Source organism: Ictalurus furcatus, chromosome 14 (assembly GCF_023375685.1).
Source record: "Ictalurus furcatus strain D&B chromosome 14, Billie_1.0, whole genome shotgun sequence".
Lineage (NCBI taxonomy): Eukaryota > Metazoa > Chordata > Actinopteri > Siluriformes > Ictaluridae > Ictalurus > Ictalurus furcatus.
Window position 1 is genome coordinate 6,879,559 of NC_071268.1, and position 16,056 is coordinate 6,895,614.

Sequence of the window (16,056 nt, forward strand, 5' to 3'; positions counted from 1 at the left end):
AGTAGTAGTAGTAGTAATAATAATAATAATAATAATAATAATAATAATAATAATAATAATAAACATTGTTCTCAATGTGTCAATTCCTAACAAGACTTAAGAAAATAATGAATTAATTTTTTGATCTTCAAACTAGTGTGTGCGTGTGTGTGTGTGTGTGTGTGTGTGTGTGTGAGAGAGAGAGAGAGAGAGAGAGAGAGAGAGAGAGAGGTAATATTATATTGTGAGGTGAGACATCTACTGGTCATGAGATACTAAACACCTTGTCTCTGCACTACTCATTATTATAAATATTCATGAGCATGGAAGAAGTGCCAGTTGACTGGTATTAGTATAAGTTTGGAAACACTTCTAACTGAGTGTAATATATATACAGAACCAACTCAACAAACTTCAGCCAGAGATTCTAAAGTCTCTGGAACTGTACTGGAGTGATAAAAAAAAGCTATTCCCTCAGTTGGTGTTTTGAAGATGTTGGTGGAGAGTGTTGTCTAGAATGTCACTCCAAAATCTCTCAAAATAGGTGTTCGAGAGATCTGATGACTGAAGTTCATAGCATAAGATTTACATTGTTTCCATCCTCATTAAACCATTCAGTGAGCCTGCATGCCATGTGGAAGGGGGTGGAGTCATCCTGGAATAGACCACACCCACCAGGATAGAAATCAAAAAAGGAATTCATCATAGGATAAAGATGTTCAGTCAGACAAAATTACCTCCAATGGGATGAACCTTGGCAGGAAAATAAATAAATGCCCCCCACAGCATAAAAGGGTTACTGCTTTTCCTTTAATTTGTCACCTGTCTGTTCACACACATACACACACACATATGACTTAATGACTGAAAAAACTGACTTTAATTGGGTTTCAATGGTGGGGGGTGGATCCATTTTAGGAACGTCAATGAAAACCATGTACACAGTTTATATGGTTATTATTGTTCGGGAGGCAACAATCGCTTGGTCATAACTATATCATCTGCAAGGAATAAAAACAATCGGAGACATACTTTCACAGAAAAATAATCAATGATGGGGTGGTGGGATGTGGCCCAGTGCAAAGTAGAGTACTGTTACCATCCTGAAGTTACTTATTTTCCTATAGCATCACATTCCAGGAGTTTTATTCGTCTTATACCACAGCAATATGTGAAAAAAAATAGAATTTTCTATTAATTAAAAAAAAAATGACATATCAGTTTATTGTTACATTGACGGTTGTGGAACATCCATGGGACAAATTAGTTTTTGTTATCATGTTATAGCAGCTATAAACAGTCTTTCCCTCACTAGCTTCTCTGTTTTTTTGTTCTCTCTCTTGTAGTTAATAAGGCAAAAAAAGAAAAAAAAGAAAAATACAGCTTGTTGTATTAGTGAAAACCCGGAAAGTGCAAACATGAAGACTTTCCCATGCCTTTTCCCATTCCCATTCCCATTCCAAAGCATTGACACTGGAGACTCCTTCCATAAATGTTACAAACAAACATCTCCTTGCAGAATACTTTACCGTATCAGTAATTATACATTTATACTATAGCATATTTGCCTCGCACCTCCAGGGTTGGGGATTGACCCTGTGTGCGGACTTTGCATGTTCTTCCTGTGCTTTGGGGGTTTCCTCTGGTTTCTCCAGTTTCATCCCCCAGTTGTAGGCTGATTGGCATTTCCAAATCCTCTATAGTGTGTGATTGTGCCCTGTGAAGAGTTGACACCCCTTCCAGGATGTCCCCCACCTGAGTCCACTGGAATAGGCTCCACGCTTCTCGTGACCCTGTGTAGGATTAATAAAATGAATGGATGTATGGGCGGATACTCTGTTAAATAAAAACACGTTTTTGAAATCTGTTTTCCCAAGACACAAACCACAACCGAACCATACTGAGAAAAAAAAATGCAGAGTCATCAATCTGAGAGCACTATTAATGCTAAAATACACCTTTCGACTCAGTTCATCATTCCGACCAATCAGATTCGAGAATTCGACAGCACCATGCTATATAAAAACTGTATCAGTTACTCTGGAGAGTCTGTTCAACAGCCTGGCAGAAAGTCGCTGGCATGAGCCTGGCGTGCTCGGACGATGGCATCTCAGCTTCACCAGCTGCATTTTAATGTGAAAGGGGAGTTTCCATGAGGGGCCCTGCTGAAAGTGTCGAGCTGTAAGCTGTTTAGGCTTCAGAGAAAACTAAGCGTCAGAGACAGAACAGATGAGTCTGAAGACCGTCGGCTTCTCTGATAGATCAGCATGGCTGCCGTGGACGTCGACACATACCGTGTAAGTGTCCTTTTATTTGTTATGTATTGTCGTGATGGTTCGCTCTCTGCAGATACACGCATTTGAAGACATTTGAGCTCTGAGAACATTTATAAATACACAGAGACAACCTGCTTGGAGTTTTGATGATTTTTTTTTACTTATTCCTCTTGGTCAAAATTGCAAGATAGTTTTCTCGTTATCACATGGGGATGTTTAACATTCTACATTATTCACTGTACGTCATAATTCTGTATTTGCTGTATCATGTATGTATATAGGGTACAGGGTTGCCAGATCCTGCAGCGTTTTTCAATAACCGTCATGACATTTAACAAAAAGTGGAACTTTGATTGATGAGCGTTTTCACAAAGCAAGAGTAGGGACACTGTGTTTCATGAAGGGAGGGATCTATAAAGAGGCCTTTATGTCCCTTGTGTGTTTGTGTATGTGTGAGTGTTTTGAGAGCAGTGTGCCAGTGTGTGGAACGGCCTGCTGTGTGAAACACTTTTCTTGTGTTTGGACAGAAGCTGGCACTCTGAATGTGTCAGCGGGCTGCTTGGTGCTGGGGATAGTCTCGTCTCTGCCATGAGCCTCGCATCTCCATTCAGCCCTGTTTCACATCTAAATGCTTCCTTTATTGCTGGACTGCACACCATACATGAAGAAAAAAGTTTACAGCTTCTTTCGTTTCTGGCTTTTCAAAAATAAACAATGTATCGCCATTTTATGGTTTATTTACAAAACATCTATTTGGTGCTTTATTTATTTGTTTGTTTGTTTGTTTGTTTGTTTGTTTATTCGTGCTTTATATTTATTTATTAGTTTGCTGTTTGGTGGTTTACTGTTTATTTGTTGGTTTATATTCATTGATTTGTTTGTTTGATTATTATTTTTTATTTGTTTGTTTATAGGCATGTATTCGTTTCTTTGGTGCTTCAGTATTTGTTTTTACATATATTTATTTGTTTGTATGGTTCTTGTTTGTTTTGTGGTTTATCACTTTTTTTGTTGGTTTATTTGCAAGTATTTATTTGTTTGTGCCGTGGGATGGAGACGAAGGCAGATGCAAGTGCAGATCATTTATTGTGTAAAGTACAACCAAAACAAAAGAAACCGTGAAAACAAGAAAGATAAACATGAACTGTTGAAACATACAAGAGGTATATAGACTATAATACAGTATATGTGCATACGACAACAAAAGCTTGACGGCAAGATGCTGAAAAGCATGAACTTATATAAGGTATAATGAGACACAGGTGAGAGTGATTAGTAAGGCATGTGACGTGCTGGGCCTGATGGGTAGTGTAGTTCTGTGCCCTTTGGCGCTACCATGACAGTTTGTTTGTTGTTTTGTTTTTATGATTTGTTTGCTTGTTGTTTGTTTGTACATACATCATGTAATATTTATAAAGTGTTTGACTCCTTTCTCTCACCGCTCAGACTGAAGAAAAGAGGACTCTGACTCTTGGCGGCCATGTTGGTTTTGACAGCCTCCCGGATCAGCTGGTTAGCAAATCAGTGTCTCAAGGCTTCTGCTTCAACATCCTCTGCGTGGGTGAGCAATAACTCTAATGTACTTCACAAACTCACATCAGGGGAACGAGTACAGATTCTCAGATCACTCAGAAATAAGTCTAGAAATTCCTTATAAGATTCATTTGATTCATTTGTCTTTGACACATGATCTAATGAATCTACAGGAATCTATTTGAGGCTGGCTGTCTCTCACCCTGTCTCTCTCTGTCCACTTAAAGAATGCAAAACACCTTTACTGAGTTCTTTCAATTACCCTCAGCTACGCTAACATACTCTTCTCTTTTTTATTCTGCTCTCAAATCTTTTGACCTTAATTTTCTCCTCACAAACAGACAAAATTACCCATCTCCCAAAAAATAATAAGCACATAACTAAAATGGAGGCGTACAAGATAAAATCTCAGAGATGTACCACAATCAGTGACTGGTACAGCTTTTGAGCGAAACCATATTACATTTACGGTATTTTGGCAGATGCCCTTATCCAGAGTGACGTACATTTATCTCATTCATACATCTGAGGAATTGAGGGTTAATGGCCTTGCTCAAGGACCCAACAGTGGCAGATTGTCAGTGTTGGGGTTTGAACAACCTTTCACAACCTTCTGAACAGTTTACCAATGCCTTAACCACTGAGCTACCAATGCCATATGGGCTGCTTCCTTTTCAGGTGAAACTGGGATTGGAAAATCAACATTAATGAACACTCTATTTAACACGATTTTTGAAAACGAGGAGGCCAGTCACTATCAAAGTGGGGTGTATTTACGACCCAGGTCATATGAGATGAAGGAGAGCAATGTGGACCTCAATCTGACGATCGTCGACACCGTGGGGTTCGGTGACCAGGTCAATAAGGAAGAGAGGTTTGTGGAATGCACACATTTAAGCGCTCTGGACACTGATGGGTGAATAAAGGTTAAGCATCGGACATTTGTTCAATCTGGGAGCCTCTAAGAAATGAAACACAAATTTCCTAATTATCTTACAACCTGCCACTTAATAGGCATGAGTTTAAATTTTGGGTGGTCAAACTTTGCTTTTGTATCCAGGACATTGGTATTTTGAAATGTTCCTCTTTTCATTGAGAAAATTGATGAATTTGTGTCTTCTCATTCACATAAAATCAGGGAAAAAAAACAGGTACATTTGAAAAATATGTTGGTTTTTTCTGACCTCAAAGAGGATTACAACAGCGTCAAGACATTGCTGGATGCCTGGAATTATGATGAGTATGGCTGGGAGGTCATTGGTGACTTCAAAATGGTGGCAGTCCTGATGGGTCTCCAAGGAGGTTTTACCAAGTTTGTCAGCAGGGACACCAAGGTGAACTACCAAAGGTTGGACTGGCCACGATGGACTGAGTTCGCTGTGGGAATGAACAACGTCAAGTGTTCAAAAGCAAAAGCAAATTTTGAGGGGATTGATAGCCATTTTCTACAGCCCTCAGGCATAATCAATTAGAAAATAACACTTACTACCCAGGAACAAAAAATTTATTATATAGTGATATAATTGTTAAGGGGATAATTGTAGATAAATCTACAGTTTTAAATTTGGTGGAACCCCGTGGAAGGATTTGGTGGAAGGTGCTGATGCCACCACTGAACATCAAATTGGGCCTTATGAGACTTCTTTCCTAAGCTATCTGAGGCAAAAGTCAAAGCCAGGGTTTTTGTCAGACCACAGATAAAGAAGATCCTGGAGTGCAAGGAATTCCCCAAGAAGCTCACTAGGAAGCTCACTTTGTCGTAGTGTTTGGGGCTTCCTGGGCAGTCACAAAGCTGAAAACGATGTGGAACTTGTTGAGATGGTGAAGAACTACAGCACAGTGGGCTGCAGGATGTCCATCAAAGTCCATATCCTTGATGCTCATCTTGAAAAGTTCTAGGAGAACATGGGGGAATACTCAGATATACTGGACTTTGAATGCTGCTACCAAGAACAATATAAGGAGGACATGATGGGAAACTACATTTGGGCACTGCTTCATGAAAGTGATTTACAATCTAATTGTAAAACTCAAAACAATTCTCACTTCTACATCTTTAGTAGTGAAAATAGGTAAATTTCAAAATACCAATGTTCTGGTCACAAAAGCAAAATCTGAGGGGATTAATAGACATTTTCTATACTTTTGAGGCATAATCAATTAGAAAAAACTATAATTGTATACAAATCTGCAGCTTTCAGTTAGAGCTCAGAAATGTTTAGTAAAATTATACGTGTCATTCTTTTATAAGGAAGTTATGTAAATGTATTTTCTTCTGTAGCTATAAACCTATCACAGACTACATTGATGCCCAGTTTGAGAATTTCCTCCAAGAGGAGCTGAAGATCAAACGCTCACTCTTTAACTACCACGACACGAGGATCCACGCCTGCCTGTACTTCATCTCCCCTACAGGACACTCGCTCAGATCCCTCGATCTGGTCACCATGAAGATGCTGGACAGTAAGGTAAGATGAATCGCCTTTCATTTTTTCAAAAATTAAGTTATCAAGCTCTGTGTGCTTCATATGAACATAAATACTGTACAGTATACATACTCTGATCAGCCATAACATTAAAACCACCTGCCTAATATCATGTAGGTCCTCTTTGTGCTGCTAGAACAGCTCTGCCCCATCGAGTCATGGACTCCACAAGATCTCTGAAGGTGTGCTGTGATATCTGGCACCAAGACCAGTAATTACAAAAAAGTAATTTGTGAAGTGGGGCTTCCATGGGTTGGACTTGTTTGTCCGGAAACATCCCACAGGCGCTCAATCGAATTGAGATCTGTGGAATTTGGAGGCCGAGTCAAGACCTTGAACTCTTTTTCATGTTCCTCGAACCATTCCTGGGCTATTTTTGCAGTGTGGCAGGGGGCATTGTCCTGCTGAAAGAAACCACTGACTGCCATTAGTACTTGGTCTGCAACAATGTTTAGGTAGGTGGTACGTGTCAAAGTAACATCCACATGAATGCCAGGACCCAAGGTTTCCCAGCAGTAGATTTCCCAAAGCATCACACTTCCTCTGCCAGCTTGTCTTCTTCCCATCTCTTCCCCAGGTAAGCAACGCACACGCACCCGGCTGCCCACATAATGTAAAAGAAAACGTGACTCATCAGACCAGGCCTGTTGCTGGTTCACTGGTTTCCTTCCTTGGACCACTTTTGGTAGGTACTAACCACTGCATACTGGGAACACCCCACAAGACTTGCTGTTTTTGAGATGTTCTGACCCAGTCATCTAGCCATCACAATTTGGGCCTTGTCAAAGTCGCTCAGGTCATTACGCTTGCCCATTTTTCCTACTTCCAACACATCAATTTCGAGAACTGGCTGTTCAAATGCTGCCTAATATATCCCAGCCCTTGACAGGTGCCACTGTAATGAGATAATCAATGTTATTCATGTCCACCTGTCAGTGGTTTAAGTGCTATGGCAGACTGGTGTATATGTGTAGTATATCTGTCAGCTCAATGGATCAGTTTATTTCCAGAGGCTTTTTTTAATCATTGATAGGTGAACATCATTCCCATTATCGCTAAAGCAGACACAATCTCCAAATCCGATCTCCATAAATTCAAGATTAAGATCATGAGCGAGCTTGTCAGCAACGGCGTTCAGATTTACCAGTTCCCCACAGACGATGAAGCTGTTGCAGAAATCAACTCCTCCATGAACGTGAGTGAAACTCAAACTCAGAATGTAGGCTGTTTGTAAACAGTTATTGTGTTTGTAACATTGTTGCGTCTGTGTGTCTGATTTTCTGTTTCAGGCTCATCTGCCTTTTGCTGTGGTGGGAAGTGGAGAGGAGGTTAAAGTGGGAAACAAACTGGTGAGAGCCAGACAGTACCCATGGGGAGCGGTACAGGGTGAGTACCTATACGGCAAGCCACACAGGAGAACTGCGTAGGTGCCATACTCCATACACACACCACCTTCATATTATTTGCACATTCCAGCAAGTCATGAGATTAACCCAGAATAAATCACATCACACTTTCAGATTCATGCTGCGTCCATGGTACATTGTAAGTGGTTATTTACACTGTCAGAGCACATCAAGCTTTTTACAGAACTGATACAGCAACGAGTGTCTATTGGTTCTGTTCTAGCATAGTGAACTTCAAACATCCATGTAACATTTTGGACTGAAATTGCAGCACAAGGAGCAACAGCAGACAACTGTGAATAGCTTAGCGACAAGCTAGCCGGCTAATGTTAATGATAACTAATGTTGATAATTGTCTTCTCAAAACTTTGATCAGTATGGTGTATAATGTTATAGCTTGAACCAAGTACTTTATCTGTATATTAACTGATCTAAAGCCAGTACTGCTATAAACTCATTAAAAAGTAGAGAAGGAGCAGCCATGTTGATTTGATGTCACGGGGAAGGAACTGGTAGTTGAGTTGAAAAGACTACCCTGAGTTGACGAGCTGAAATTTCTAGTTGAGTGGGCTTTTCTTGTGGTGTTTTTTTTACCAGTTGTAGGCATTATAAGTTGCGACCTCGCCTCGAAACACGGCATACAGTATGTTGACAAACCTGAGATCTTGGAATATCACAGAATTTCTCCAAAAAAATACAAATAAAAATCTGAGACGCACTAGAGGATAATCTGGTCAGTTTTACTCCCCCTGACAAATGTAAAACAAGGTGTCCTGATTTTTTAGGGTGTTCTTAAACAATTTTCCTTTCACATTATCCTGTGGTAAAGGATTTATACCCTTAGTCCAGTGGCGGCCATGTTGGCTTAAAGTAGTAAATATTAAACATTTTCAGACAGGTAGCTTTGCCGCCTCACATTTCCAGGTCCCCGGTTCGACTCGACCCTGAGCTGGGATTACGGTCTGTGTGGGTTTCCTCTGGGTTATCTGGTTTTCTCCCACTTCCCAAAAACACGCTAATGTAATAGATAGATACAATAAACTCTGGAGCCACTGCTTGTAGGAATAATTTCAATAACCATAAAGTAAATTTGGGGGCAAAGCTAGGTACTACATATTTGTCTTAAAGACTGTAAGTAGTGTGTGTGTGTGTGTGTGTGTGTGTGTGTGTGTGTGTTTAAGCGCAGTGGAGAATGAGAGCCACTGTGATTTTGTAAAGCTGAGGGAGATGCTGATCCGGGTGAACATGGAGGACCTACGGGAGCAGACACATGCACGTCACTACGAGCTGTACCGCCGCTGTAAACTGGAGGAGATGGGCTTCAAAGACCCCGACACTGACATGCAGCCATTCAGGTACTGCCCACGGGTTGCCATGTCCTCCATACCTCCTCGAAAAAAGGTTTACTTGTGACAAAAGTCATTGAAGAAAAAAAACAAATCAGTTTGTCTAAGCCATTGTATTGCAAAGCATCCTTTGAGTCAGCGAGATTGTTTCCATCAGAACATCTCCCACGTCTCTCTCAGTCTGCAGGAAACGTACGTGGCTAAGAGGAGAGAGTTTGTCGCAGAGCTGCAGCGCATGGAGGAGGACATGCGGCAGATGTTCGTCGTCAAAGTAAAGGAGACGGAGGCTGAGCTGAAGGAAAGAGAGCGAGAGGTCAGAGGTCATGGGCGATAACGACGCTAAACTTAGTTTAAAGGCTCTTACATGTGAATGTTCGTGTGTCATCTGGTTCAAAAGGATGTTGTCATAATGTTATGGGATTTTAAATCTGCTGGATGACGTTACACGTAAACACAGAAATGTCGTTCTGGCAACTTTATGAATAGTGCAGCAGGTTTCAGTTGTGATTTCTGTAAAGTTCTATTAGTGTGTTCTCGTGCGTCTCCGTGCAGCTGCATGAGCGTTTCGAGCGTGTCAAGCGTATGCACCAGGAGGAGAAGAAGACTTTGGAGGAGAAGCGCAGAGAGCTAGAGGAGGAGATGAACTCCTTTAACAGGAGGAAGATGGCGGCTGAAACACTGCAGGCTCTCTCACTGCAGAGCTCCAAAGACAAGAAAAGGTGAGTTCTTAAACACAATGCTTTGCTCCTGTGTGTGTGTGTGTGTGTGTGTGTTATATGATATATCAACCAGCAACTATTAATATACCAGCATTTGCACCTTCCTTTGTTTTTTGTTTCCACCTAGATTTTCTGACTCACAGATTCAAAATTTGCATTAAACCATGTGGATGAAGGTCCCATTAGACAGAGAGAGACACAGCATATCTCACGCCACAGGATTCTAATCTGGGGTTATAATCCGAGTCCCTCTGAGTTTAGCCTAGTGTTCAGCTCTGATTTTAGAGTCAGTGGGAGAAAAGAGAGAAAGAGAGAGAAAGAGAGAGAGCAGGAAATCTTTTTTATTTCTTTCTTACTCGTCTTTCATTCCTAATTTATTTCTTAATCTTTCTTTCTTCCTTTCTTTCTTCCTTTGCTTCTTTCTTTCTTTCCTCACACTACTCATTATCCTTTTATTTTTTATTACTTTCTTACTTGTCTTTCATTCCTAATATATTCTTACTTTCTATCTTTTTTCTTTTTTAAATTTCTTTCTTGCTTGCCTTTCATTTGTAATTTATTTATTCTTTCATTCCTAATTTATTCTTTCTTTCTTTCTTTCTTTACTTACATTAACCATGATCCTTTCTTTTTTTTATTTTTTTCTTACTTGTCTTTCATTCCTAATTTATTCTTTCTTTCTTTCAATCATTCCTAATTTCTTTTTTCTTTTTTCTTTCTTTCTTTCTTTCTTTCTTTCTTTCTTTCTTTCTTTCTTTCTTGTCTTTAATTCCTAATTTATTTATTCTTTCAATTCTAATTTATTCTTTCTTTCTTTCAATCATTCATAATTTCTTTCTTTCTTTTTTCTTTTGTTCTTTCTTTCTTTCTTTCTTTCTTGTCTTTCATTCCTAATTTATTCATTCTTTCATTCCTAATTTATTTATTCTTTCTTTCTTTCTTTCTTTCTTTTTACTTACATTACCCATGATCCTTTCTTTTTTTATTTTTTCTTACTTGTCTTTCATTCCTAATTTATTCTTTCTTACAATCATTTTTTCTTTCTTTCTTTCTTTCTTTCTTTCTTTCTTTCTTTCCTAATTCTTTCTTTCTTTCTTTCTTTCTTTCTTGTCTTTCATTCCTAATGTATTTATTTATTCTTTCTATCTTTCTTTCTTTCTTTACTTACATTACTCATTATCCTTTTCTTTTTATTTCTTTCTTACTTGTCTTTCATTCTGAATTTATTTATTTATTGTTTCATTCCTAATTTATTTATTCTTTCTTTCTTTCTTTCTTTCTTTATTTATTTCTTTACTTACATTACGCGTTATCCTTTTCTTTATTTATTACTTTCTTACTTGTATTTCATTTCTAATATATTCTGTCTTTCTATCTTTTTTTCTTTTTCTTTCTTTCTTTCTTTATTTCTTGTCTTTCTTTACTTACATTAGTCATTATCCTTTTCTTTTTTTCTTTCTTTCTTTCTTTCTTTCTACTGTTATCCTGAAGTTGGCAATTTTCTACTTATTATCGAACAACATACTGTGCTTTTGTAATTGTTGATAGTTACAGTTAATGTTGCAGACCATCTATGAAACATGTTAGTTCCTGTTATCACGTACACACTGTTCCCTCCCCAGCCTCTCTTGAAGGTAAAATCCTCTGCCCCGAAAACCTACTGACTCTTACAAAGCTCTGAAACTGGAGACTCCTTCTATGAATGTTAAGTAAACTTCTCCTTTACAGAAAGCTTCACCACAGCCATGATTATATGCTTTCTTAAGTAACAAGTCTGTTTATTTTTAGTCTTAGCTCAAGTGGAACGTTCACCATACAAGTCCCGGTGAATGAGCTGTTACTATAGAGTATATATAGAATATATAGAATCTATATCCGTACCGGTATATTTCATTGTTCTCCATGTAAAATTCCACTTCCTAGTTGGAAACGGTTACTACAGTAGTGTTAGTGACATCATCAACAGACATGGTACGTGATACTTTTCAGGAATATGTAACTGTTGTCAGATGCTCGTCGGATGAAAATGAAAAGGAAGAAGGGATGCCAATTTTACCGGAAGCACCTTTAACAGGATTGGTTAAATCATTGTGAGCTATAAAATCTAACCAGCTAAACGATGTCCTCTAAAGTGAGTGTGGCATCTTCAGGATCTATTTCCTCTAGTGGTGCAAAAATAAACAAAACATTTGGCCATATTGAGTCCAAAATGTCAGTTGCTCGATATTAATTTCTTGTTTATAGAACTGTTGTATAACTCCAGTGTTGCACTTGTGGTCGTGCTGTTAAACTGAAAACATTGTGCCTACAGTTGTATCACAGCCGTGCCGATATTCAGTACAACCTCAGTCTTGCTTGTGCAGTACTGCTTAAAGAATCAACACCTTCTGTCCAATTAGATTTGCGAATAGAACAGCGCTGTGGTATAAATATGTTTAGGATTACAGTAGTTTATACTGTGTCATTTATATGGAGTTTCTCATTAGCGTGTTTCTGATGTAGCGCCCTCTGCTGGACATCCCCCCCCAATTACTTTCAACTCAACATGTTAGTGCTGCTACACCAGCCTGCTGCTGCAGTGTGTAGCCTCGTCCTGTTCTCTCATTCACTTGCTCTTTTTTTCTGTTACAGTTGAGTTCTTCTAAATCTGAGTTGAAGGAATCAGTATTTTCACATTTTTATCAGGACAACGTGTAATGGAGCAACGCCTCTTCTCCTGTTATGATACACTGTACCTGCTCACAGCACACACGTAAATCCAGCCTTAACTAACTTTTACATGATTAATACTTCACCTGACTGACACTGTACATGTAATACTGTAGCTCTACATACACACACACACACACACACACACACACACACACACACACACACATACACACACACACACGAACAGTGTTGAACTCTTTCTGTTCATTACTATTATATACTGTACATAATTACACAACAGAACACATCACACAACCAGAACCTTACTTCACTGTATAATTCATATTTCCTTCTTTCTTTCTTTCTTTCTTTCTTTCTTTCTTTGTTTCTTTATTTCCTTTAATTTTCTTTCTTTCTTTATTTTTCTTTCTCTTTCCTTTAATTTTCTTTCTTTCTTACTTTCTTTCTTTCTTTCTGTTTCTCTCTGTCTTTTTTCTTTGTTTGTTTGTTTTGTTTTTTCTCTCTCTTATATTTTTCTTTCTTTCTTTCTTTCTCTTTCCTTTAATTTTCTTTCTTTTGTTCTTTATTTTTCCTTTAATTTTCTTTATTTCCTTTAAATTCCTTTCTTTCTTTCTTTCTTTCTTTTATTTTTCTTTATTTCTTTTTTCTCTCTCTTTCCTTTAACTTACCATCTTTCTTTCTATCTGTTTTTTCTTTTTCTCTCTTTTTCTTTTTCTTTCTTTCTTTCTTTCTGTTTTTTCTTTTTGGTTCTGTCTTTTTTGCTCTCTTTTCTTTTTCTTTTTTATTTCTCTTTCTTTTAACTTTCTTTCTTTCTTTCTATCTATCTGTTTTTTTCCGTTTTCCTCTCAATCTTTTTTAATCTATTTTCTTTTTCTTTCTTTCTTTCTTTCTTTTTCTTTCTATCTGTTATTTCTTTTTGCTTCTTGCTGTCTTTGTTCTCTCTTATTTTTCTTTCTTTCTTTCTTTCTTTTAGTTTTTTCTTTCTGTTTCTCTCTGTCTTTTTCTCTGTTTTCTTTTTCTTTTTTATTTCTCTTTCCTTTAACTTTCTTTCTAGCTGTTTTTTTTTCTTTTTTCCTCTCTGTCTTTTTCTCTTTTCTTTTTCTTTCTTTCTTTCTTTCGGTTTTTTTCTTTGTTTTTCTCTGTCTTTTTTCTCTCTTTTCTTTTCTTTCTTTCTTTCTTTCTTCCTTTTTGTTCTTTTCTTTCTGTTTCTCTCTGTTTTTTCTCTCTCTTTTATTTTCTTTACTTCTCTTTCCTTGAACTTTCTTTTTTTCTTTCTATCTGTTTTCTTTCTTTTTCTTTCTCTGTCTTTTTCTCCCTTTTCTTTTTCTTTCTTTATTTCTGTTTTTTCTTTCTGTTTCTCTTTATCTGTTTCTCTTTTATTTCTCTTTCTTTTTTCTTTCTTTCTCCTAGTGACTGCATAAAGCTGCATGTAACCTGAGCAGATCATCTGATACACAGCATTATTAGCTGTGTTGTTTAAATAAAGCTATCAGCTGTAACTGTAAATGGTCCATTGTTTATCTTGAGCTCTGCTATAGATGCTGTGAGTGTATACGCTGTACCAGTGTGTACTGCTGGTGTTTAATGCCAGTGTTTACACCACGTGTTCGACCTGTCACACTTCACAATCTGCTAGAGATTCCAGATCGCTCTTTCTGACATGGGTCTGATCTTATATTGACTCCAGAGTGTTTTCACACAGTGATATATATTAAACGTGATATTGTGCTCACTTGTAAAACCTTGTTAAGTTCCCAAAATAAATACAGGTTTTATGTATAAATTTAACTGGCCTATGCTTAAGAGCTACTATAATGGGAATCTTGGGGATTTTAGGTCTCAGAGCAAAAAGAAGGCTTTTCTGTAGCTCCATGTGGCCTTGATGCCACATGCACCTGCAGAAGTGAGGAATTCTGGGAGAATGAGTTTGGGTCAAATAGTTACGGCTTGAGTAATTCATGAGCTGACCAGTTGAACATTCAGGTGTCAGCTTTCAGCAAAACAAGTCTCTAAATGCATTTCACCATGTAGCAGAGATCAGAGTGATTTTGTAGTTTCTCAGTACATGACAGTTTTTTCTGTAAACTTTTGTGTGAAATAATTTTTTTTAAATGGAAACAATTTACATTTTGAAAACTTTAACTCATATTTGGTTGTTTATAAATGGCAAAAAATTACATATCCCAATTTATTAATATTTCTAATGCACAGATATGGTGGATAATTTTTTTATAGATATTTTCCAGTATGAATGAAAAATGTAACTTGTTAATTTTAATTATTAATCTTAAAGAAATCTTGTTTTAATACATATATACTGTAAGTATTCTTCAATTTGCAGTGTGTATAACATTTGTATAACATTTGGTGGACTTTTGTGTGTTTTATTTTTGCACTTTTGCACAAAGTTAATATAGATAAAGAGAGTAAAAAGATAAATAATAATCACACAGTAGCATGCCTGCAGTTTTTTAACAGTTAAATGTTCACTTAAATTAAGAAAAACAGCAAGAGTTTCTGTCTAACACACACATTTTAGCTTGAATTTAAGTAAATGTACATGTTTAAAGATCAGACTATCAAAGAGAGAATAGGGGAGAGCGGGATCAGTTGTAACGTAATAAATTGCTCCAATCTGCACCAAGCTTTAGTGGTGCAATTTAATCACAATTTGGAGGATTTATCTTCAAAGGATTTTTGGGTATGAAATTCGTTTTCCTTATCTAGAGGACATTTTGATTTATATAATCATTTTAGTTTGTAAATGTTACCAAAATAAACTAGTTTTTTTTTAAAATCACAATTTAGTTGACAGTTAGCATAATTGATAATTGAAGATGCAAATCTGATTAGTTAGCTCTCTCTCTTTCTTTCTCTCATGCATGCTCTCTCTCTCTCTCTCTCTCTCTCTCTCTCTCTCTCTCTCTCGCTGGATCACCACCTCTCTCAAACAAACAAAACACATATGCACACACAGAGATGAAAATCATCACGCCCCAGCAAACAGGGGACGTCCACTTAGGTCCGCATTTGGTCCGGTTTATAACATTAGCTGGCGGACGTTCTGAGGACGTCAGAGGATATCAATTCATAACACTACTGAATGTGTTCGTTTCAGCGAAAGCCCCCTTAGCATCTCCAATGGCTGCTGGACGTCCTGTGAACGTCCTACGGATGTTCAAGGGGACCCTACACATGGACGTTCGGGGGACATCCGTAGAGGCCATTTAGGGGATGTCCTGGGGACCTTTTTTTGTCAGCTGGGGCATTACCTGCCAGTTCAACCCACCTCCTGTCCTTCCCTAGCCCACTCTCGACCACTCCCTTGCTACCACAACGTTTTAGCTAAAGAAGTGCCCTTGGTAAACAATGTACATAAGACTGCATGATAAAATAATTTGTGAAATAGATTTATATTAGCAAATCGAGATGTTACATTTGACACCACCCATGGGGTCTGTTGGTCTTTTGTTTCAATACTCTCTGATATTGACATGAAAATGATATTTCTTTAACAGATGAAATGTACCTATACTGTGCAAAATACTTGAAGCTTTAGTATATTTTGCTCATAAGATTTACCAAAAAATAAAGGTTACAAGTATGAGACAACTGCTCCCACTCTCCCCTACACAGTG

The 16,056-nt window shown here is 37.7% G+C and overlaps 1 protein-coding gene across 4 annotated transcripts; it reads left to right on the plus strand.

Annotated features, from left to right (window-relative positions):
* Positions 1–1,790: 1,790 nt before the first annotated feature.
* On the plus strand, positions 1,791–13,861 carry LOC128618423 (septin-8-A-like). 4 transcript variants are annotated; one of them, XR_008387721.1, is made up of 11 exons: positions 2,478–3,345; positions 3,702–3,816; positions 4,467–4,662; positions 6,070–6,256; positions 7,308–7,469; positions 7,564–7,660; positions 8,867–9,035; positions 9,207–9,339; positions 9,579–9,745; positions 11,368–12,497; positions 13,392–13,861. XR_008387721.1 is itself a non-coding variant. In XM_053642009.1 (10 exons), the coding sequence occupies exons 1-10, from the start codon at positions 2,247–2,249 to the stop codon at positions 11,375–11,377; spliced, it is 1,266 nt and encodes a 421-aa protein (XP_053497984.1). In that variant the 5' UTR covers positions 1,791–2,246; the 3' UTR covers positions 11,378–13,861. The 4 variants fall into 4 exon arrangements, 3 of the variants coding, with proteins under 3 accessions (XP_053497984.1, XP_053497982.1, XP_053497983.1); XM_053642009.1 differs by lacking the exon at positions 2,478–3,345 and adding an exon at positions 1,791–2,276 and having other exon boundaries at positions 11,368–13,861; XM_053642007.1 differs by having other exon boundaries at positions 11,368–13,861.
* The last annotated feature ends 2,195 nt before the right edge of the window (positions 13,862–16,056 follow it).